The sequence below is a fragment of the Anas platyrhynchos genome, chromosome 4, assembly GCF_047663525.1.
Source record: "Anas platyrhynchos isolate ZD024472 breed Pekin duck chromosome 4, IASCAAS_PekinDuck_T2T, whole genome shotgun sequence".
NCBI lineage: Eukaryota > Metazoa > Chordata > Aves > Anseriformes > Anatidae > Anas > Anas platyrhynchos.
In genome coordinates, this window is record NC_092590.1 from 46,936,194 (window position 1) to 46,960,001 (window position 23,808).

At 48.3% G+C, this 23,808-nt stretch overlaps 1 protein-coding gene across 5 annotated transcripts; it reads left to right on the forward strand.

Moving 5' to 3' along the window:
- The first annotated feature begins 2,470 nt into the window (after positions 1-2,470).
- NDNF (neuron derived neurotrophic factor) lies at positions 2,471-23,010 on the forward strand. Of its 5 annotated transcripts, none has more exons than XM_072037498.1 (4): positions 2,471-2,595; positions 18,883-19,071; positions 20,133-20,257; positions 20,954-23,010. In XM_072037498.1, the coding sequence occupies exons 2-4, from the start codon at positions 18,884-18,886 to the stop codon at positions 22,345-22,347; spliced, it is 1,707 nt and encodes a 568-aa protein (XP_071893599.1). In that variant the 5' UTR covers positions 2,471-2,595; position 18,883; the 3' UTR covers positions 22,348-23,010. The 5 variants fall into 5 exon arrangements, with proteins under 5 accessions (XP_071893599.1, XP_071893600.1, XP_071893597.1 ...); XM_072037499.1 differs by lacking the exon at positions 2,471-2,595 and adding an exon at positions 2,783-2,884; XM_072037496.1 differs by lacking the exon at positions 2,471-2,595 and adding an exon at positions 3,139-3,321.
- The last annotated feature ends 798 nt before the right edge of the window (positions 23,011-23,808 follow it).

Here is a 23,808-nt window from a genome sequence, read left to right on the forward strand (position 1 = left end):
TAATTTCTTGGGGTCAGTGGCAATGCGTCAGTTGACACCGCAGCTGGGCGAAGCCTGGAGGGCACGTAACAGGGTGTCGTGAGGCTGTATTAATCGCGGTTTGCCGTCGAGGTGTCTTGGCTTACCCTTCTCACACCAGCGCTTTTAAGTGACGCGGAAGAAACACTGAGTTAAATTGCAAGCTGCACACCAACTGCTGCATGTGCTTTTGATTTTTCTTTCTCTGGAGATAGGGTGAAGGAAACGTCTCTCATTAGAACAAGAAGCCGTAACGGAGGCGAGAAGGGAGCCAGTGCCACGCCGGCAGGATGCTTGCTGCGCTTTCAGTGGAGGTGAGCTGGGCACTCCCTGGCTTGCAGAGCGGGGGCATGCTTTAGGAAGATCTGTCAGGCCCTGGAAGGCACTCTTCTTTCCCTCACAAGTTGCCAGGCTTCAGGTAGCACCTGCTGGCTGCACAACGGGCAGCAGGAAAGTGTCGCCTCCCTTTTGGGTGACATCTCTGGCTCGGCCTCAGGCGTGCCAAGCCTAGCAAGCAGTGCCAGCATTTTTACCACTGCCAGGAGCATCGCCACTGTGCTTGGGGCAGACAACTTCATCACTTACCTGTGGGTAGTTGCAGAAAGCTTAGTGCCTGCTCACGCTGCATCTGGGCAGTCATTCGTACTGCTCCTGGGAAGGTGGCAGTGGCAGCTCCTGTGAGCCAGGTGCTTCCCATGTGTGTCCCAAGGCCCCCATGGCCCTACCCATTCCTCTCCCAAGAGCACATCCACCACGTGCTGCTGCATTGCCTGCACCCATCGCGGCCCCTGAGGCATAACTGGTCGATAGGTCTGGTGTCTGAGGTCAACAGGGAGCAGTACCCTTTCCCCAGCAGCAAATGGGAGTCAATGAGTTACCAAGAGCAGATCTTCAGATCTGCATCACAACAAGAGTCACGTAACTGGGTGAAAAAAATGGTACATGCACACAACTAAACACGCACATGCAGGCACACACAGTGTCATCTGCCCTCCATCCTGAATGCACAGCAACACCGGGTGCTAAAGTTTGCAATGAATTATTTATACGATGAATTAGCCCTCTTTCTCTGCTCCTAGAATATCCAATTTCAGATTTCCATTTTGGTTCCAGAAAGCTTTATTATTCAGATTTATTCACAGGATAGCTTATTAAATGTTTCCTCCCCTTTTTCCCTCCGTAATGCATAACATGCATCTTGTTTTCTGGTAGCACCTCTCCACTCTAGCAGGGGCTCCCAGGGTGGTGAAACAGTGAAGAGCGCAATTGTTATCCAGACAGTTTGCAGTCTTTTTTATGAACCAATTACAGATGTTCCAAATTTTGGATATTTATTTGCTCACTTAAGTCAAAACAGTTTCAGTCCCTGAGTAGATGATCCACGGCTACAAATAAGATTGTGACTACATGTGAATGAGTGATTTGGCTCTCATCGCTGTTTCGAAATTCATTTCTGTGCCCATGTCTGCTGGTAAAACTCCCTTCCTTGGAAGCCTCTGAGAGAGCGGAAAGCGAAGATGAGTGCCCAAAGTCAAGTCGCTCAGAAGTTCCCTGATCTTCCCCTGCAGTTTCTCAGTTTTGCTGCCTTGGCGCAAGGAACTGCGTTTTGCAATCTTTACGTCTTGCCTGGGGTGTTGTAAGCTACCGTGCTGGAGACCTGCTCCTGGCTGCAGATTGTGCAAATGGAAACCATCCCTGCATTTAGGGAGCTGTACTAAGCTCTGATTTCCTAGGTGCTTTGGTAGTGCCTGGGACAAAGAAGTTAACAGGAATCACCTACCCGGTAGAATTTCCCTTATTTTGGGATTTCACTGTTTGATTTCCCTTTAAATACAGCTGGATGCCTTAGTACCTCTCAGACATGCATGTAGCTTTCAGCATTTATTTCCCAGCTCTGCCTTCCAGACCTAGGCTCAGTGTTTTCATTCTCTGTGAATTCTGAGAAGGGCAAATCTTGTTCTCAGAGTGCTCGAGCTGTTTGGCTGAGTGTAGTTCTGTGCTGGGCTTTAAATCACGACAGCGATCTACGCTTCTGATAGAGATGGAGCTGCAAGCCTCCAAAAAACAGTTATCTGTTCGCAGAAGAGTCAGTGTCTGTGTAAATCATATTCAGGGGATGTCATCTCGCTCTCGCTGAAATCACAAACAGCAATACCCTCTAAGAACAATAGCACTAAAGCTGTCCTCAGGTTAAAAATAATCTGTTTGCCTGTGTGCAAAGCGCACGGTCCCGAGAGCTCCTTTGCCGGGCAGCAATATTTTACCTCTAATGACCTCAAACCAGAGCCAGCCATTTTCGCAGGCTCCCCAGAATAATGTTGTGCCACGCAGGGCACCCAAAGGTAACTGCCTCCCTTCACCCGAGCACTGAGCTTCCTGCAGGCTCCTGCATGCTTCAAAGACTTGGAGGAAGCTGCCGAGAGTGCCCTTGGTCTTCTTCACTGATTTAGGTGTTCTTTTAATCTTCTCTGATTTAGGTGCAGAGCTTTTTTGTTTGCTTTTCTTACTGAGGTGTCACGAGTGGAGGCAAACATTCCTCTAAAAGGAAGGAGCCGGGACGCTGGGCGCCAGCACCAGGTATTTTGGGGTTCTCCTGTACTACGCATAAATTCATCCTAAACGTCTCTTTCCTCCTTTCCCCACACTCCCACCCTCGAACCTATTCGAGAATGATAAATAGAGTGGTAAAATACGTAGAAATGGGGATGTGAAGAGAGAACGATGACTGATCGGGGGTTCCCCTGGGGCTCCTTGCCTCCATCCCATGTTTCTTTCGGGAAACCTGTATTTCTGAGCAGTCTCCTGGGCACTTTTCGCTGGCTTGCAGCGAGAGAAGCGGCTACTCGGGGAGCTGGCGGAGCGGGAGGTAAGTGGCAGTAACTAATGGCAATTAGCAGCAGCCTGGACAGCTACGTGTCCCTGAGGACGCGAGCTCTTTTGGGGCTTGTGCCTTCGCAGAGCCAGGCTGAATGTTGCCCTACAGGCGAGGACAATTTGCGTCCCTTCCCCAAGGCTTTGCTGTCAGATTTGCTCAGCAGTCTTGCTGAGAAAAAGGGAGTTCGCATTTTATTTTTGCCCCCTCCCTCCCTCCCCCAAGTTGTCGGAGGTAGGATGTGGCGGCAGGGAGGGGACGGTTACCTTCAGGGCCAGTGCCCAGCAGCTGCTCTGCCTGAGAACTTGCTCAGCGCTTACGTAGCGGCGCTTTTTGGGAGCGATGTACCAAAAAAAGAAACAAAAAGCGAGGAGACCTCCTTGCTGCTAAATGACAAGCGCCACTTTCCGCCCGCTCCTCGCAGCTCGCAGGTAAGACCGAGAACCCCCCCCTGGGCTCCCCAAACCCTAAATCTACCTCCGACCGCACCGCCACCGCGGCGAGATGCGGTGACCCCGGCATCCCTGCGGACCCCCCCGGCCCCTTGATGGGGGCTCGGGGAGCCGTGGGGGGAGCTCGGCGCGGAGCCCTGAGGGCCGGGGCTCCCCGGGGCCCGCCCCTCCGCCCCCCGCGGGGCCGAGAGGAGCGGAGCGGGGCGGGACGGGACGGGACGGGGCGGCCGCGGGGCTCCCCCGCCGCCCGCCCCGGCGGCAGCAGCGAGACGCGACGGGCGCCGCCGCTCCGCGCCCCTGCGCGCCCCCCAACTTTGCCCCCACGCCTTCCCCCCCCTCCACCTCTTTTCCACCCCCCTTTCTTTCTATTTTTTGATTATTTTTAATTTTTTTTCCTTTTTTTTTTTTTTTTTTTTTTTTTTTTCTCGCCGGAGGGGTGGGGAGGGGAAGGGGCTATAAGGAGCCGAGGGACGGGCGTGACACAGTCCCCGCTGCAGCGGGTTGGGAAAACGCCTTCCCCCCCCCCACCCCGAAAAAAAAAAAAAAAAAGAAAAAGAAGAAAATATTAAAAATTAAACAAACAAAAAAAAAACAGCCGGGCCCCGCCGCCCCCCGTGGGAGCGCCAGGACGGGACGGGACGCCGCAAGGTAAGGCACCGGCTCCGGCTGGGAGGCGGCGAGGAGCCCCCCGACCCCTCGCCGCAGCCCCTGCGGGATTTGGGGTCCCCCCCCTTCAGCCTCGTCCTTGCCCGCTGCAGCCCCCTCGTCCTCCGGAGCCGGGTACCGCGGGTGTCGGTAGCGTCTCGCTTCGTGTCGGCAGGGTTAAAGGAGGGGGAAAGAGAAAAAAAAAAAGAAAAAAAAAGAAAAACAGGCAAAAAAAAAAAAGTGGCTACCGAAAAAAAGTAGACGGGCAAGTCGCGGTGGGATGCAAGCGCAGGGGTTTGCTGCGCGCGGGGTGTGTTGCGTTTTTATTTCGGCAGCGCAGAGACAATGGCTGCGGAGCGCTGTTTAATCACTTGCAGATCCAACTTTGGTGCTTTGCAGCCTCGGAAGGCCAGCGCGGCGCTCCCAGGGGCCGGCACTCCTGGGGTGCTGCATCCCCGCACCCCGCCAGCGTGAGCCTCCCGCAGGCCTTCACCTCCCCAGCATGAGATGCTCGCAGGGTGTCCCTGCTGGGAGGCAGGGTCCCCAGGGTGGGTGATGCTGGGTGACCAACGTGGCAGCGTGTCGCCGTCGGGGCATCCTGCAGCTGCCGTCCGGCAGCAGCCTGCGGTGGGCGTCCGGCCTCGGTAGCGCGTTTGGTAGAGCTGGTGGAGTTGGTGGCACGTAAAGCTGGAAGAGGCGAGCGGGGTTGGAGGGTGAATTCCTCCCTGGGTGGCTGTAGAGAGTGATTTATGTGCGAGTGACGCTTGGGAGGCACGGCTGTCTCGGGCATAACCTGGTTTCTGTAAAAAAAAAAAAGGGTGCTTGGGCATTACATGTTGTCAGCAGGCTTTGCTGCACCGTAAGGGAGCGGGGAGAAAAACTTGGTGGTTCTGCCTCGCCTGCTTGGGAAGTGGCTGGCTCCTAACTATTTGAGGAATGGGGTTTTGGAGTGTTGCTTGTCAGGGTGCCTCATCCTCCCTGCCCTGCTCTCCAGCCTCGTAGCAAAGTGCATACCTGCGAGAGGAGAGCTGCCGAGGCTGGCTTTCTAGTGCCGCTGAGGGTCTCTGGAGCACGCGGAGCGATGTGTAGAATTCAAAACTTGTTAGCGTTTGAAGGAGGAGAGGGCTTTTTTCAACACAGAGATTTCATGTTCTATTTCCAGCATCAGAAACGAGCCGTGGTGCACCACATGTCCCATGTGCACCGCGGGGGCGTATTTGGGGTCCTGTGGCCGCGCTTCCTTCCGTTTAGAGAGCGATACCCGCTCCTTGTGGGCTGATGTTCCCAGCCAGCAGATAACGAGCCCCTCGTAATTGGAGAAAGCTTTGTAATGCCCCCGATATAATCCTCCCTTCCCCAGCCTGCTCCTTTTCCCACCTCGAGGGTCCCCATGCGCCCGGTGTCACCAGCCCCGCCACCTCGTGCCGCGGCCCCGTGTGAATTTGGGCCTGGGTGGCCGCGAGGTGCTGGGGGCTTCGAGCACCGTGTGGGATGCTGAGCAATTACTCGCCTGAGTGACCCTGCTGAAATTAATAGGGGCCTCTTGTTTTTTTTTTTTTTTTTTTTATAATTTGAACCGCCTTCATGCTGGGATGCGTGGGCTCGCCCTGCACGTCTGTTTTGTTGTGGATGACTCCTTCGGAAACACCGAGGAAAAGCATTTTGGTTTCCCCAATGTTTATAAATACAATATGGTGCAAACTGTCAAGCAAGCTGTTCAAAATCACGTAACGCCTGCGCCGCGTTCCCTGCTAAGCTCAGATGCCTTCGCCACGTACTCGCTGATCCTCCGACGTTTACAGATCCCGGCCTACGGCTCCAGTTTTTGGTAGGGAACAAGGCCCTGGGGGTGGAGGACGGGGTCCTGGCATTGTGCTTGGGGACCGGGGGCTTCCCCGGGTGCGAGGCTCAGTTGGGTTTTGGTGCCGCTTGCCCCGTGGCCCTGTTGGTGCCGGAGCTGCTTTGCTGGGCGCTTCGGTCTCAGTGTGCCAGGGTCTCCTGCCTTGGTATGTACAACGAGATGAGATGTTTATTAAACTCAGCCCCTGCTTTGTCTTCTACAATTTACGTTCCGAAAGGCTCGTAATAAACAGTTTATTAAAAAGAAATCCTGATTTATTTCTGCAAGCGGTTACGCTTCAAGATGGTATCAAACGGTTTCGCAGGAGACCACCTTTTATGCTTCCCCTGGCAGTTTAAAAGATTGCTAGAAAAATAATCCAGAATCTAAGTGGGCTTGGACGAAGGCAAGCCAGGAGCGTCTGTCAGGGTACGTGGGGCTTTCTTGCAGCGAAGCGACAGATTTTACCGCAGAACATCTGGGCACTGGCTTCAGTTACAGCGCAGATTTCAGGGGGATAACAAGTCGTGTTTGGCTTCGCCTTCGTTTTGAAGTCACTAAACTTTATGTGAATAATAAAACTGTAAGCCCATTACTTCACTATTTTCAAGGGGCTATTTCAGGCCTCCTTCAGCATCTCGCCTCTTTCTAGAGCTGGTTTTATTTCGTCTTGCTAAGTGGGTATTTATCTTTTCATTCCCTGGCTTTTTGGTTTTAAGTTTTCTGTTCTCAAAGGTGGATTTGCTCGTTTATACCTGCGGACACCCTCTGGGTGCCGGGTTTCCCTGCAGCCTTGCAGAACGAGCACGTTTTCTGTGTTAAGGGCAGCGTAGTGAGATGTGCACGCTCCTCGCTCACCACCCTCGAAGCAGCCGACGCTGCTGGCATGGAGCACCGAGTTGCTGCTTCAGGCTGCCATCCCGGCTGCTAATAAGGAGTTAACACAATCCTGGGGCTTGGCTCTCTTTTTGCCTGCCCGATTACAAAACGCAGAGGAGAGGAGTGCGGGATGCTGGGGTGAAGGGCCTCGCACCTCAGGAGGGGAGGGAGGGGGCTTGTGAGTGCTGGGAGAAGGGAGCGCCTGCTGCTGGGAGTGCCCGGTGTGCCTTTGGGGATGATAACATCGAGGGGCTTTGCATCAGGATGTATGTGCTCGGGGTGAGGTTCGCATGTGTGCAGAGAGCCCCTGACATCTGCGTTGCTCACAGCCAGGGTGGTGCCACGGTGAGTGCTACGGGGCTGCATGTTTCGCTGTCACGGAGGGTACAGCCCATCGGGATGATGGAGGGGCTGTGGGTGCTGCCCAAGCAGGAGTGAGCGGAGAAGGGACATGAATTATATTAGAGGAAAGGGAAAGCCTTGGGTAAGATGAGTGAGAGAGGACTCGAGTAGTGCTTTAGCTCTATTAAACAAAAGTGAGCATCCTCCTGGAGAAATCACAACAAGCTTGTGGAAGCTTCTGTTCCCCAAACTTTGTTTTGCATTGTGACTGAGAGTGTGCGACTTCCAGAACAAAACTCCTTGTTAGACCAAGCAGCAATCGTTTCTGCCTGAGAAAACTGCTCCAATAAGCTAACGCTGACAGGAGGAGCTGTGAAGGCTGAGGAGATGTTATGCTTGAAAACTTTAACTAGATGTCATTAGGAGAGGAAGTATTTGCCCTTAGATTGGGAAACGGGTCAGGGTGATAAATCATAACTCCAGGAGAACGTGCCTAAAGGAGGAAATAAATTAAGAGGGATGCGGAGAGCCAATATTAAAAAGAAGTTTGTTCTTTCAGAATTCATTCTCCAATTCACAGCACACGAGGACAGCTGCTGTGCTGGGGGAAGATGAATGTTAGCACCGAGCTGTAACAGGAACCAGTGGAAAATCTGTTTACATGGATGGCTTCGTGGAGCACACAGGTCATGTAGGACATGCCAGTCCACGTGCGAGATAGCTGATACTGTAACTTCAGCCAAAAAGGTGTTAATTTCCTCAGGGATGTTTTATAAGACAGGTTTGGGGTTTGTGCTCAGCTCTTAAATGCTGCTCAAGCAAGTGGTGGGCCTGGTGGTGTGAGAGCCTCCTCCCCAGCCTGTTTGTGTTTTGCTGAACAAAAAGGTGCATGCACTGCCCTGCCAGAGGGATGCACACACACGCTGGCTGCTCCAGAGCACACGGGGCTGTTTGGTTTTGGTGAGCATGAGCCCGCCCCAGGATGCGGTACCGCAGGACCGGGCTGCTTTTAGGACAATTAAACAGGGCAGTTGGAGAGATGTTTGCTGATTGCGTGACAGCCAAGATAAGAAGCAGTGGTCCTTGCTGAGAGCACCTGGAAAGCGAAAGGCAATAATTTCTCTTTCCCACTTCATCCCCCTCTCTGCGGGTCCGGATATGAGTGCCCCTCCGTGTGACCCTCGCGCGCTCACGAGGTGACACGCTGCCGGGAGCGGCGCTTCCGCTGCGGTTTGCAGGGGGAAAGGGGAAAAGCATTGTTCTCTTAATTAAGCACATTGCCTTTTTTTTTATTATTATTATTTTTTTTTAAAGGGTTGGAGCTTTATTGGGGTGAGAATGATGCTTTTTTCATCTTTCTCACTTTTAACCTTGCCCATACTGCAGGCGGATGGCAGGTTCTGGATACAGGGATTGCTCAGAGGAGAGGGTTTTTACAAAGCAGCCAGGGTAGCAGCAAAAGACAAGCTCACCTTCTCCTATTGCCTCATTAAGTTGTACCAGGTTTACTGCTGATTTGTTTATATTGAAACAGTCTAAATGTGTCTGAGCATACGGAGGGCCTGATGCAAGTTGTGCTGCTTAGGCAGGGCTGGTGGTCATGCAGGAAAGCCAAGCGTCCCAGAGCTGCCAGCTGCTCTCTGGATGCAAGGGAAAACATCCTCAAGCAGTGTCAGCGACATTCTTGCTGTTCCTCTGGCTACCAAAGCTGCATGTAACTCTCCGTGGGTTTTTCCTCATGAGATGAGTTACTTACTTGAGTGTGATTTGTAGGAACTAATAGGATCTCCTCCTTATTTGGGGAAGACCCTAGGGGCGCTCTCCGACTGTTTTTTCAGTAATGAGGAATAATGAATAAAATCCTAACAGTCCTAGGAGGTATTAAAGTTGCAATTTTGCAGGGAAGATTTACTGTCAGGCAATTAAAACTTTTATAATCCTGTTAGAGCACAATAGTTGAAATAATACATCCTATGAAAAATAAGCTGCTTTTAGGACCCTTTCACACCATGTGAACAAAGCAAAGCTTGGATTTAAAGTCTTTTAATACTTGAATTGACCAAGTATCTTAAGGCAGCGAGTAAGACACCCCTTGCCAGCGTGTGACAGCAGGGATGCAGGCTCAAGGCAGGAGGCGTGCTACGTTAAGTTATGGTGCTCACTCCAATCCCCACTCATTTAAGAAAACGCGGTTGCAGAGCTGTAAGAAAACCCCAACAATCAGTGCTTTAACTAGGAAATGCCGAACACATAGATCCCGGTGATATGTGCTTCCAGGAGGCTGAAGCATCCCGCAGCTGCTTGCGGTTTCCCTGGGCAGAGCCACATGGGACCCTGCGGTATATGAAGGTGAAGTGTTGGAACCTGAAACCGCAGCTGGGTGCTGCTCAGCTTCTCGCAGGGGCAAAGCCAGCACAGCAGCACAGGCAGAGGTACTACGTCTCAATGGGTATCCAGCACCCACCCGAGCTATTTTTTTCTTTCCCTGAAAACTGAGCCAAAAATGCCCACCCACGCCACTCCAAAAAAAAAGAAAGCCCAGACCTCCTTGGCTTGTTGAAGTGCCTTGCGTGGATAAAACACCAAAGGGCGGGTGGTTTCTTGAGTGAATGGCTTTTTGCTTATGCAGTGCAGCGTTCAAGGTGATGTTGAAATGATGCTTTGTCCTCGAGCTGTACCTTCTCTCCATGCCAGCAAAGCAGCACCCCCAGAAGGCAGCCTGGCTCCCATGCCACAGCTCTCACCGTGCCTTTTGCTTTTGGAAAGGGAAGGTCCCCTGACATGCGTTCCAGCCGTCTCCTAATGCAGAAATCCCTTCTTCCTTTTTCTTTCATTCCCTTTTCCTTTCCTTCCCTCTTGCTTCCCTTCTCTCCCACCAGGCGAGGAGGACTGGTGGCTGTAAGAAGGCTGTGGGGCTGTTTGGATGTTCGCTCACCCGTGGCAGCCCGACCTACCTGCCCACATGTGTTCCCTGCGCATTGGCTCGCGGTGCCGAGATGAAGGACTGACCTTTCGCCTGCCCGGCTGGACAAACAAACGCTGGTCCAGCCGTGGCATGGGGCTGGAGCCTGCCCTGTCAGTAAGCCATTTCTCAAATCCCCTATCACAGCTCCGCAGCTGGCCCTGGTGGGGTTTGAAGCTCCCCTGGTACTTTGATTTGAGAGTGCATCGCTGGAAACTTTTCAGCTTGATCATGCAGAAGGACGTGGCTAGAGCTGCTTAGCAGAAACTGCTGCACAACCACCCAGAGCCCAGCAGCTCCCAAATACACTCTGAACCTGCTTTGTTTGTAACTTCTCTCCCTTTGCAAGTGTTGCTGGGCGAGAGCAGGAGGGCTGGGAGGGTCTGCCAGCCCCATGGTGTTGGTGGGCCAGGGTGCGGGCATCCTGGGGAGCCAGAGCCCAGCGCTGGAGAGGGGCTGCTTGCAACCTCTGCACTGACACATGGGCAATCCCAGCTCTCTCTTCCCCCACCCTGCTACTCTCCAAAAAAATGAAGGGAACCAAAGCTAAGCAGTCTTACTAGGAAAGAGGAGGAAGATGCACACGTAGGCAGGTCTGTATGACTAACGCTTTCTCTGGGCATGGTTCCTTAGCCTTGGAGATGCCAAATGACACTGGCTGCACCCAGCGCTGCCATGCTGCACCGTATGGGTCCCTGCTTCCTCCTGAGCCTTGGCTGCATTTTTTGCTTTCATGTGTCCCAGTGACTGCGAGGGGATTGGGAAATCAGGGCTGGAGCCTCTGTGCTTGGGTCTGGACAGTATTAACCTCACCTGATGGCCACTGTGTGAAGGTCAGGTGTTTGGGGTAAGCAGGTGGTCAGATTTTCTTTGGTATTAGTCAAAATGATGGGCAGCACAGTGTGGCCACAGGTAGCTAAGTCAAGTGCAGGTAGCTTCTATGGCCAGCAATTTTCAGTTTACTGAGCTGCCCTCTGTCTGAATTGCCTTTTATTATTATTTTTTTTAATTTCTATTTTTTAAGCAAGATGCTAAGGAGATAAAGGTCAGTTGGGAAGATCTAGCTATTGTGAACATTGCTGCTTTTTCTCATCCTTCCCCATGCAGTCTACAAAACCGAGGGTGCAGAAGAAAGGCTGATTGGCCCCCCCGTGATGTGAGCCACTTGTGATGAGCCTCCCTGTGCTCTCATCCACGCGCAGCCTCCAAGGAAGCTGACAGAGCTGGCGTTGTGCCGAGGAAACAGTGCAGGTGCTCTTCAGGGGATGGCAAAGACCATCGTGGGGCAGGTGCCCCTGCTGGGCCCTGGGAAGCCCTTGCCTGTGGGTTAGAATGGGAATATGTCAATATAGGTACCGTCAGCACTACATTTCGTACTTTCTATTTTCAAAGGCTTTACAAATGTTTACATATTTGCAGCAACCCTTTTCCAGCTAGGGAAAATGGGACACGGGATCTGAGCGTTACTGTGGTATGTAACAAGTCTTTGTGAGAGAGCACCTTAATGGTGGTGCATTAAGGATTCATGGGGAGGAAAATTCCTCTTACACGCCTTTAAAGCAAAGCTGAAGGCAGATAATATTAAAAAGGAATCCAATTTTGGCCAATAAATTACATTGGAAAATTAGGATTCTGATGATAATTGAGGAGCTGGAGGGTCAGCATAATCTGTAGTACCATGCTCAGCAGTAATATGTGGCTAGAAGCTCAAACCAGTAAAAAAGGGCGTAATTCCTTCAAAGTCAGCTGAGAACCTGGTTTATGTGATTCAGGTGTAACTACAAGCAATGCAGGGGAAATAAGGGTAAGATTGAAAAAACGTGGGAAAGAGCAGAATGGATCAGAAATAGCTTTTTTTCCCACTCAAATTACATTTGCTCCTTGTCCCATGTTTAGTTATCTACAAATATTCCTGGACCGAAACAATCCAAAATCCAACCTTGCAAATGCATTTGGGGTGCCTGCTGCAATATCTGTGTGAATTCCCATCGCCGTGTCTTTGCTCTGAGGTGTCCACCAGTGCTGCTATTCCCAATGCTGGAGAAACTGTTTGTGATGGAAGCTGAGGGAATCGGCCTCTGCATGCCCAAAGGAACTGCAAAGCAGTAAGCAATGTTCCCCTTTTTTTAAGTCATCTATCAAAAAGTGGAAGGAAAGAAGTGCATGAGCAATTCCAGCGCACTGATGGCAATTCAGAGCTCTCTGAGGGTCTCTCAGCTCAAGCCCCAGCAGTATGAAGATGCACGGACTCGATCCTGCTCCCAAGCTGCGGTTCTGCTTTCTGTCCTCCCCTGACACACCAGCCACCCTCGTCTCATAAGGGTTTGGCAGGGGCCGTTGCTTGTGATGTCATTTGGAGCTATTACAGGGAAGCACAGGGAAACTTTGTACCAAACAGCAATGTGCTGGCGTTGGCTGTAGTTTGTAATTGTCCGGGCGTGCTCCTCCCTGCTAATCCTCTTGCTGAAATTCATTATGGACAGGCAGCGACATCCACTCGCACAGCCGTGCTCAAGGCACAGGGACTTGGCCTTAGAAAGTGGCTATTGTTTAGTGATTAAAGGAAAGGATTATATTGGGATTTCCGTGAACAAGGAAATTTGCTGCCCCACTTTTATTGCTCGTAACAAGGGGATAATAATTGCTCTCTCTTACAAAACACCTCGAGATCCTGTGATGAAACATTTGTTGTAGAGCTACGTGGCATTCAGAGCTGGTTATCTTAAATGGTCTGGAGTTGCGCAAACTCAGATTTCTCTGCCCCATGTGATTTCTCCTACTGGGGCTCAAACCCTGCTGAGACAATGGAAAAATTCCCCTTCTGTGCATTCAGCTTTGGATGCAGTGCCTGAAATTGGTGTTTATTGCAGAAAGACCTTCCTGTAGCAGTGTCACCCTACTTGTGGTCTCTGTGGAGGACATTCAGCTAGCTGTCTGGGCATTTTGGGAGGGCTTGGAAGAACAAGCAGGTATGGTGCCAGCCACAAGGCCAATTTATGCTGGAGTTGTGAAGGGCAATCAAGTGTGGTTTGGGGTCAAGCGTGCAGCAGGCTTCCACCCACATCTTGCAGCACTTGGCTGCCAGTAGTAGCCTACACGTCTTCCTGTGCCCTCACAACAGAGGTATCAGGGAACAACTGGACGTTGTACCAGAGGTCGCTGGGGACTCCTTGTTTGTTTGTTTTTGACACTCACCCGTGGGTGGAAGTGGCTGTGAAGAGTGAAGAGCTGGTATGTGGGCAGTGACTGACAGGAGGAGGAGAGCTACCAGGCATTTCCTCAAGTGTCCCAGCTGGGATCTCCTGGCTCAGCTGGGTTTTTTGAAGCATCCCGCTACTGCTCGCTGCAGGATGGCGATCCCGATGTAATCACAGTTGAATCTGTTTCCACTAAAAGTGGAAAAATAAATACGTCTCAGCTTGGAAACAAAATAGTCCATGTAAAATTTGATTTTTGATACCATATCTCCCTGAGTATGTTTGCTTTTCAACATGTCTAATTTGAGACAGCTCCACATTTTACAGTATTACCCCTTCAGAGTTAACCTCTCCCATAAGTTGCAGTTCATCAGCACTGTTGTTCATTAAGATTTGATGAAAACGTAACCGTATTTCTTCATATGGTCTTATTTCTGCATAGCTGGATGTTTTCCCATGCTACTGTGATTTGCTCTGCTAAAGCAATACTTCCAGCAAAGGCAAACCCTGGACTGAACTGGAATTGCAAGAGGCGGTCAGTTAACCCACAGATAATTAATTGACAGGGTGGACCCTAATAGCTTCAAAGGCACCATTAGTGTCTGTCATGTCCATGCATGCTTAGGGAGCATTAATCCAGGGATTTGGGGCACAATGGCGCATGAGTGCTCTTCCCTGCCAGCTGCAGCACCCCACACAAGTGTTTCTGCTCTGATGGGCTGAGCGGGTGATGCACCCGCCCATCTTCTACTTTGCCCCCTGTCCCTAGATGGGACCATGACCTTCGGGACGTAGGCTGGCACTTCTGGCACGATGCAAAGCAGCAGCAGGCAGCAAGCCTGCTGGAGCACGGCTTTTTCCTTTTAAAAGCAAACAAACAACAACAACAACAATATGAAAGGCATACCAAATGTTTTCCAGACCCTTTAGGGAAACACAAGTATTAAAGGCCGTGCCTTCACTCTTCCCCTTTGGTCTCCCCCTAAGCAAACAAATAAATGAGCTCCCAATAAATACTTAAAAATTTCAAAGGCATTATTTTTTCATTCTTTACACATCAAAAATAATTATATTACAGTTGAAATTGGTAGGCACTTTTAAATTGCTCTGTGTCTGAGGTGATAACTCTGTATGCTGAGGTGCGTATATTTGTGTTGTATATCTCTGGAAGTGAAGTTTGTAATGGAAAAGCTCACAGACTCTTTACTTGCAGCATTCCTGTAAGTCAAAGAAGTCACACAATGCCCTTTCATTTCCAAAGCTAGACTTAAATCAGGTCAATAAATCTACAGACTCATTATGAGATGCAGCATGGGTAATGCAAACAACTAAAAAAAACCAAGTGCAGCGGAGTTTAAAAACAGGGAGTGAGGTGGAAAAAAAGTTTACCATCCACACAAGAAAATGAAAATGCAATACAAAGGCACTGTGGCAGGCAGTGCCTTGAAGTGATCCCTGCTAAATTACAGTCGTGCACTTTCCGCTCTCTGTAATCAAACGTTAGGTTTCACTTATTCCAGATGTGTTTGCTTCAAATAAACCCAGGCCCTTTTTGTTTTGTTACTGCAAGTCCTTGACAGTCACCCATGGACAGTCACGAAGGCAAGAGAGCTCTCTGGGCAGGCCGAGGTGCTTGGAGGTGACCGTGGGTGGCTCTGTGGCCCTGCTGCCTCCCTCCGGCCTCCAATGGAGGACTTGCCTGGCCTGCCTCCAGCCGCTGTGGGGATGGCCTGAGAGCTAAAGCTGATTTGTCCCTGAATGCGAAAGTGAAGCCAGTTGCATATCCTGTTAGCCTCTCCGTTTTGGCTTGTAATTACTGTCTGCCTAGATATTTGCAGGTCTTTCATATAGATGGAGTTAGGGATGGGGATGTCTTAGAGGCCGGTCGGAGCGTGTGTAAATGGGGTGTGGGAGAGCCGGGAAGTCTCCCTGCTCGAGCATAAGTCGCTCAGAAGGAAGGGGGGAATTGTAATCAGTGTAATTGTAATCAGTTCCAATCCGATGTAATGACAATTCTCACGTGTATGCTCACAGCTCAAGTTTACAAAATGGCCAGACTTTATTTATTTCTACTTTCAGAAGGAAAAAAAAAATCACAACACCCCTGGTAAGGCAGCGTGTGTTGAGGTGCTCGAGGTCATTACGCCCCGCACCAAGCTCTCAGCACCTGCTTCTGTTCTCCCTGTTCAGGTAAAGGCCCGCAGCCAGCGACCCCATGGCCTCTTCCCCTGCTAGCCCATGGCTGTCACCTTGTCCTGAGGGCTGGAGCAGGCCTTGGCCTCTGGGTGTTGGGCCCTGTGGAGGAGAGGTGCTGGGGAGGATGCAAGCGGTGGGGACGGGCCGTTAGAGGGCACTTTTGCAATCCTGGAGAAGGCGAGCGGTGCTTATTATTTCACTTAGGACTGTTTGCTTTGGCTCTTTCTTAAATTCAGTGATAAACAGCAGGCAAATCCCTCCAGTCAGCAGGAATATATCAATAAAATATTGACTCTGAGTTTAAAAGAAAAGAAAACAAGCCGAACTCGTGGAAGAGGGAACAAAAGACATTCAGAAGGTGGCACAGTCTGGAGAACAAAAGTCACACGGCGTATTTCACGTCGTGTGTGAGCTTTAGGGGGCAGGGTTTGGGCAAGTATGTGCATTCGAAAAATAAAACACACTTGGACCATGTGGCACCAAGAAAATAGGAACATTGGTTGGACGTTTTCAGGAGTGGGGTGGGATTGTGCTTGTGCTCACAGGCACTGCACACATTTTTGGAGGAATGCTGTCAAAGTCATTGCCCAGGGTGAGCTTGTCCAGAAGGAAACATGGGGCAAAGAAATGCTTTTGGCTTGTTGTTTTGTGTGAGTGAATTGTAGAGGATTTAGCTTAAAACTATGTGAAATCAATCAGTGCCCTGCAAAAAATATATATAAATAAAAAATATGTTTATTAACATATTTGAAAGGGTGGTATAATGCTGACAGCAGTTTTTTCCAAAACTTGGTGAGTTTTCAGTGCCTCTTTGCTATTTAGGTGTCCCACCTTTGGAAGTGTCATGTATGAAAATTGCTCCTGTTTTAAGTCTCAGAGGTTGGATATGTGAAAATGAAGGCACTCAAAATCCTACTTGCTTGTAAAGGAACCAAGTTTATAAAAGGTTTGTCTTTCATTAGCAGTCAATGATTCTGCAAGCTATTTCACATATAAAATGGGCCGGTGCTGCCTTCCTAGCCTGGGGAGGGAGCACAGGACTAACCTTTACGTATCTTCTGTGGTTAAGTTTAAGCTGAAGCACTTTTACAATTAGTTACAGGAATCACAGACAAATCCTTACCTTTTCGCTACACTGCAGTAGTTACTGGGGACAGAAACGCTGTCTACCAGTTTTTAAAGTGGATTAGCTAGTAAGATTGTTTAAGAAGTGAAGCTTAGCCTGGGTAGTCCTATAATCAGAAGTAGTTTATTTTAATAACGGTTACACTGCACTGGAGCAGACTGTGAGAGTATACGATATTGCAATTTCAGGGGGTTCACGTGGAGGACGTGGTCTGCAGAAAGCATCCGTGTTTCTTACCTAACCAAATAATCTGCTGTAGCTGGTGTGTATAAATTAGAAAGAATTTCTTCCCTGTTGGCCAACGATAATATGTGAAAAGTCAATAAACAGTGCTTTGCAGCACATGGAGCTCGTCTGGTGTCCTATGAGGGGAGATTTCTGCTGACTTCGGTGACTTGAGTCAGACAGTATTTTGACTTAGGATCTTTGCTCTGAAAGGCCAAATGTCATTGCCTTTGGTGATCAGTATCAACACTTTGGTCTGAATTCAACAAAGTATGCCTGCTGTCATCCAAATCTAGGTAAGGAGCTGGTCAGGATAAACTTTGACAAACACTGGGAGAGACAAACCATGATTTGACTGCAAGTAGCAGCTACATGTCTTAGGTAAAGCCATGTATGCCCTTCCCTCCCTTAGGGCAGAGCACTGCAGTAAGCTCTCAAATTATAATGAAATACTCAATTTAAAACCTGAGTGATGGAGATGAAGTGTTATAAGCCCTGCAAATGGGAAATTATGGTGACGGAGCCTTGCCATCCCCCAGCCCTGTGTTGCTGTTGTGAGGTTATCGCCGAATAAATAACGGGCTGAGGCTCTTTTGGGGTTTTCAGAAGGCAATCACAGGAGGGGGAAGGAGGCGGCCACTGATGCTTCCCTCAGGGGGACATGTTTATATTTTCCTTAAGAGCTTGAAAAAGACCAATTTTATTATGGCTTAAAATACATCATGCCACTTCTCACGGAGTCTTGTATTTACTGTTTTTATGTAAAAGACTAGAGAAAGGTTGTGTGGAGGAAAAAGCAAACAAACAAACAACAACAAAAACACACCAACTGAACGGTGGATTTGATTTTAAAGGTAAAAAGAAAGTGTCTTATGAAGCAATAATCAACTTATTCTGCAGTATATGGACTGGGGCATGCGTGCACACTGAACCAAGTAGCAACAAGCAAAGTAAGATGAAACTGTTCCTGCCAGCTCAAGGTTTTTACCACGCTTTTCCCCAAAGCCAGTGGCTAACACAGTTTAGGTAATGGCCTAAAACTCTTTTTTTTCTTCTTTTCTAATTTTAGGAATATAATCGTTTAGCGGTTTAAACTCACTGTGCTCATACCAGAAATGGGCTGCGTTTCCCCTCACCCCAGCCAGAGCCATTGGTATGAGATCATCTGCTGTATTGAAAGGAGATTTGCAGTCTATCCCACTGTATACGTTAGGGTAGTCATTACTGACCTAGTTGTAGACATAATAATGAAAGGCTGAGATTATGAATTATTATGCCTAATTTGTAAGGGATTCTCTGCTTTTGTGTTTTGCAATTCCCATCAGGCTTGAGGATTAAGCCCTGCTGAATTGCATGCTAATACCAATGTGCTTTGAATATGTGTGGGTTTATATCACATATTTTCCTAATTCTCTATTTTTATAAAGAGCAATTTCACTGGAAATATTTACTTTTCAAAGGATTGTTGGAAGCCCAACCAAAATCTGCTAAGCGATGTTGCTGTGCCCTCCATCTGCTCTGTGCTTACTCTGGGTCCCATGTCCAGCGAGTTCTATTTCTCCTGTGGCAAAACATCAAACTGTAGCTCTACCAAAGTATGTTCAAGGCTTTTGCTCTTTGTTAAAGGGGGAGAGAGAGCCCAATTTCAAACCACTGTGTGGGCTTGCTTTCAATTATAGTTTGAGATGGAAAAATCTTATTTACATACTTTATCCAAGAGCTCTGACAATGCAAGTTTGGTCCTTACACCACATACTCCCAGTGCTCATGTGGCAGTACTGTGAAAGTTCCTGCAAAACATAAAGGGCATGCAACATCCTTGTAGGCATGCATTAGTTTCAGCGGCTGAATAAGCCTTTCAAACTCATACCTCCTTGCTTAACTCCCCCATACTCTGCAGCTTGGGTCTAAAGGTTGGTTGAAGACTGTAGTAAGCTCTTGGGCAGTATTAAATCAGCAGTAGGAGCCAAGTGTGTCTGCGTCTAGCTGAGCTCGTGAACGAACAGGTCATGACTAAACCCTGTGCTTCACTGCGGTCTCCCTTGAGCGGCGTGAGATGAGGTGGGGGCAGTTTCTGCTGTGCACGTGTGGCTCAGCTCTCACCAGGGGATCCCTGTTGTTGCTGCAGGATGCTCCTGCTTCACTGCCCGCTGCTCTTGCTGCTGCTGCCACTCAGCTCCAGGACGCAGAAGTTGCCTACCAGAGATGAGGAGCTCTTCCAGATGCAGATTCGGGACAAAGCGTTTTTTCATGATTCGTCAGTCGTCCCAGATGGAGCCGAAATTAGCAGCTACCTGTTCAGAGACACACCTAAAAGGTATTTCTGCCCAGTTTAAGTGAGGTCGTTGTACTTGGAAGATAGCAGATTTATTTGTTGTCTGTTTTGAAACCAAAACTGAATCCAAATAAGAGAAATTCTATGAAGTTCTATTCCATGAAATACAAATGCCAGTGCTCTGGCTGGTGAAGTAAATAACTGTCTGAGTCTCCATCCCAGTCTAGCCTCCCCAGCTGAGGGTCTGTGCAGTTTGTGTGATTCCTGGTATCAGCCCAGAGCTCCCACAGACCACAGAAGTTCCCTGAAGTGGGGCCACTAACTATGTCTGGATGCAAAGGGAGGGGGAAAGAAATTAGAAACTACAGGCTAACCTCACCACACTTGTCTCTCTTCATTATTTCATATTGTGCTTTAAAGAAGCAGTGCAAGCCAATTCTGGCCTGGTTACCCCTCTTCCCAGCCTCAACCCAATGGGTCAGAAAATACCAAGGTTAGTCTGGAAAAGGAATCAGGGCTCCAAAGGGGTCAGGGAAGAGCAGAAATGCCACTGTCCTCCACATACCACACACCTCCTTAAGCCTTTGTGAATGAGGAACACTTTACAACTAGTGACTCGTAGTACTTGGGGAGGACACAGGGAGACAGCTGAATGTGCATGTGCCTGTATGTGCTTCTAGGGCTCTTACCTGGACATATAAAAAAAAAAGGTGTCCTGCTTTGAAGAGCTTACCCCTAAATTCCAGGAGAGACCCCCGTTTCCCTTACTTGTATGTTTGTGACCATTTATTCTGTGCACAGTTAGTGTAGGGGCAAAAAGTGAAGCTGATGAGGGAGAAGGGCAGGAGGCCAGAACCCCCTCTGCCATATCATGAAAAATGCACTGGGAGCTCTGCAGCTCAGTGCGGGCAGGGGGACCTCAGCCCCTCACCTCCTTAGCCTTCACCTGACTTTCTGTATTCCTTCTGTACATGCTTGCCTGTAAGTAACATTTTTGCCTCTGTTGCCCTACCAAGGTCAGCCTTGATAATGTAAAGTCAGCCCCTGCCTGTTGGCTGCCACCAGGGTATACTGACATTATGGTTCTGTTAACCTTCCCCTAGGTACTTCTTTGTGGTTGAAGAGGACAACACGCCTCTAGCAGTGACAGTGACACCATGTGATGCCCCCCTGGAGTGGAAACTGAGTGTGCAAGAGCTCCCAGAGGAAGCCAGTGGAGAAGGTTCAGGTATTAAACCATCAAACACTTTCCTTATGCCTCAGAGTTCCACTTTTCTCCTGTATTCAAAGCTCCTCAGGCCAGTCTAAGTGTGATGCTGAGTGTCACAGCAGGTCCATCTGTATGATCTTTGGATCTTCAGCACTAGTCCTGCTTTTGTGCAGGAAACTGTCAGTAGGTAGCAACATTGGGAAGGAAAAACATTGTCAAAAAGTAAAAACACAAGCTGAGGTTATAGTTACAGAGTGCACTGGATGCTGCCACAACAGACTGTTTGCCCAGAGTAGCCTGGTTTCACTGGGGGTTTTGCTGTGGGCTGTGCACACAAGGTAAGAGTGGGAGAGGCAGGATTGGTATTGTTGCAGGGCTCAGAAACATGCCGAGAAACAGGCAGCAGAGACAGTTCATCCCAGGAATAGTATAGCACATCCAAGCTGGGTGCTTGGAGTAGTCTAGTGGAGGATGGTAGCCACCATCCACACAACTCCATTAATGTGCAATTAAAGTGCAATTTCTATTACACGTGTTTTTAACCTGAGTGCCAAACTGCCTGATATGATGGAATTGTGGTAACATCTTCCTCAGAAGATACAACCTTTCATTTTCATCTCACACTTCTATTTTGTGTAGAAGTGTCTGTTAGTTTTATTTTCTCTTATTCCTGGATTGTGTCTCAACAAATGTTTTTCTATGCTTATAATCTAGGTGAACCAGAACCTCTTGAGCAACAGAAACAGCAGATTATTAATGAAGAAGGCACAGAGCTGTTCTCTTACAAAGGCAACGATGTCGAATATTTTGTGTCCTCTAGTTCCCCTTCTGGTTTGTACCAACTAGACCTGCTGTCAACAGAGAAGGATACACATTTTAAAGTGTATGCAACTACTACTCCAGAGTCTGACCAACCTTACCCTGAATTACCTTATGATCCCAGAATTGATGTCACTTCTCTGGGACGTACAACAGTGACACTGGCATGGAAACCGAGTCCCACGGCCTCATTACTGAAACAGCCAATTCAATATTGCATAGTCATCAATAAAGAACACAATTTCAAAAGCCTCTGTGCTGTTGAAGCCAAACTCAGTTCTGATGATGCCTTCATGATGGCTCCAAAACCAGGTCTGGATTTCAGTCCATTCGACTTTGCCCATTTTGGCTTCCCCACAGACAACAACGCTGGCAAAGAACGTGGTTTCCTAAAATCATCATCAAAGTTTGGGCGCCAAACATCCTCAAAGCCGAGAGTTGACCTGCACAAAGTTTGTATCGGGAACAAGAACATCTTCACAGTGTCTGACCTGAAACCCGACACACAGTACTATTTTGACATGTTTGCAGTAAACACTAACACTAACATGAGCACCGCATATGTTGGCACCTTTGCTAGAACAAAGGAGGAGGCTAAGCAGAAAACAGTCGAACTGAAGGATGGCAAAGTTACAGATGTATTCATCAAGAGGAAGGGAGCCAAATTTCTACGGTTTGCTCCTGTTTCGTCTCACCAGAAGGTCACCTTTTCTGTTCATTCCTGTCTGGATGCTGTTCAGATCCAAGTTAGAAGAGATGGCAAACTTCTCTTGTCTCAAAATGTGGAGGGAGTACGGCAGTTCCAGCTGCGAGGAAAAGCAAAAGCTAAATACCTAATTAGGCTGAAAGGAAGCAAAAAAGGTGCTTCTGTGCTGAAGGTCCTGGCAACAACAAGGCCTAACAAGCAGTCATTTCCTTCTCTACCTGAAGATACAAGAATCAAAGCCTTTGACAAACTCCGCACGTGTTCTTCAGTCACGGTGGCGTGGCTTGGCACACAGGAGAGAAACAAATTCTGCATCTACAAAAAGGAAGTGGATGACAATTACAACGAGGAGCAGAAGAAAAGAGAACAGAACCAATGCTTGGGTCCAGATACGAGGAAGAAATCAGAAAAGGTTCTCTGTAAATACTTTCACAGCCAGAATATACAGAAAGCAGTCACCACAGAGACAATTCGGGGCCTGCAGCCTGGCAAGTCCTACCTGCTGGACGTTTATGTCATAGGGCATGGAGGGCACTCTGTCAAGTACCAGAGCAAACTAGTGAAAACGAGAAAGTTCTGTTAGTGCCCCTGCATACATGGAACTCCGGTCTGAACATTATCCTACTTCCCAGCATACAGATTGACTACTTGCACAGCTGAGAAGCTGTGACCTGTATTTGTACTGTGTAGAAAAGATATCAGCTTGTATATTTATGTTTACATAAGTAATTGTTTGGAGGAACTGGGGCCGGTGCTCCCTGTAGCATCTGGCAACTGTATTATCATGTGTCCGGTGACCCACATGTGATGCTCAGTAGATGTCCGAGGTAGCAGGAAACCTTGAAGGAACTGGCACTCCTTTGCTTCCACATTGCATGAACTGCTCCTAAATTATTTTATACTTAAAAGGCTGAGATAAGTCATTCATCCACCTTGTTATGCGCACACAAGACATGCAGGCATACACCCTTTCTCTCAGTGTAGATGGTAGGGTTTCTGTAAATTATTTTATAGAGTCTTGTTTTAAATGTTTATGTTTCTATGATTGTAAACTATTAAAATCTCTCCCTGTTAAAATACAGATCTAAACTAAGTATTAACTGGGCTGCACATGAATCAGTTTCATTGCTAATGTAAATTCTTACCTAGCTGATTTTCATGTTTAAATACTGTATGTATTTCATGTACAAAGTTGCCATAACGTTATATTCCTGTACAGAAAATTAAAAACAAATATTAGATTATATATTGTTTCTTTTTCTTTATATTTTAAGGGGAAAAACAAGCTTGAGGACAGAAGAGGGGTGTTGAAACTTGAACTGAATTCAGCTAGCACACACCCTTTTTTTTTTTTTTTTTCTGTTCTTCATCTTTTGGGGCAAGGTGACTGAAGTGCAGTAGAAAGAATTACTGGTGTCAGAGGTTAAAATCTGTAAGGGAGATATTGAAAGAGGGTCATTTGTGGCATACTCCATGTCTGCTGTGATAGAAACACTGGAGGAACAGGACAGCACATCAGAACTTTTCTTGTTCCAGGTGAGAAAGGGTCCTGCTTTGTCATGGTTGCAAGTGCCGCTGGCATTTAGTGTTCCTCAGGAGTTCACAGTCTGACTTAGAGCGAGCATACAATTCAAACAAATAACACACCAGAGAGCCAGACGTTATTTTCGTTAGATTATCATTGAAAACATTTACTTTCTGGATGCTGCTGGTTTTGACCACAGCAATAATAAGCTGAGAAGATTTTTTTTCCATTGACAGGAATGGTAGTGCTAACAAAAAAATAGTACTTTCATTTAAACTGCAGTTGTTTCCATTGTGTAGATTTCTTTAAAATGTTAACTGTCTGGATCTCATCTTTCCTAAATTTTCTTTCTTTGTTTTTCCACGTGTCACCTTCACTGACTCAGAAACTTGTATAGAGCTGCTTAATGGAAAACACATTCTGAGAAGCAACTAGAACAACCCTGTTTCAAGTGGCTAAGAGCAGGATACATGCTTCATCAGTCCCAATATTATAGTGTGGTTCAGGGCCTCAGGACAG

Excerpts from the sequence above, each read along its gene's own strand:
- NDNF (XM_027456887.3), top strand. The coding sequence starts at position 5,679 with ATGGTGCAAACTGTCAAGCAAGCTGTTCAAAATCACGTAACGCCTGCG. Across the intron at positions 5,816-18,882 it reads GCCTACGGCTCCAGTTTTTG|GATGCTCCTGCTTCACTGCC; the intron begins GTAGGGAACAAG and ends TTGTTGCTGCAG. Across the intron at positions 20,258-20,953 it reads AGCCAGTGGAGAAGGTTCAG|GTGAACCAGAACCTCTTGAG; the intron begins GTATTAAACCAT and ends CTTATAATCTAG.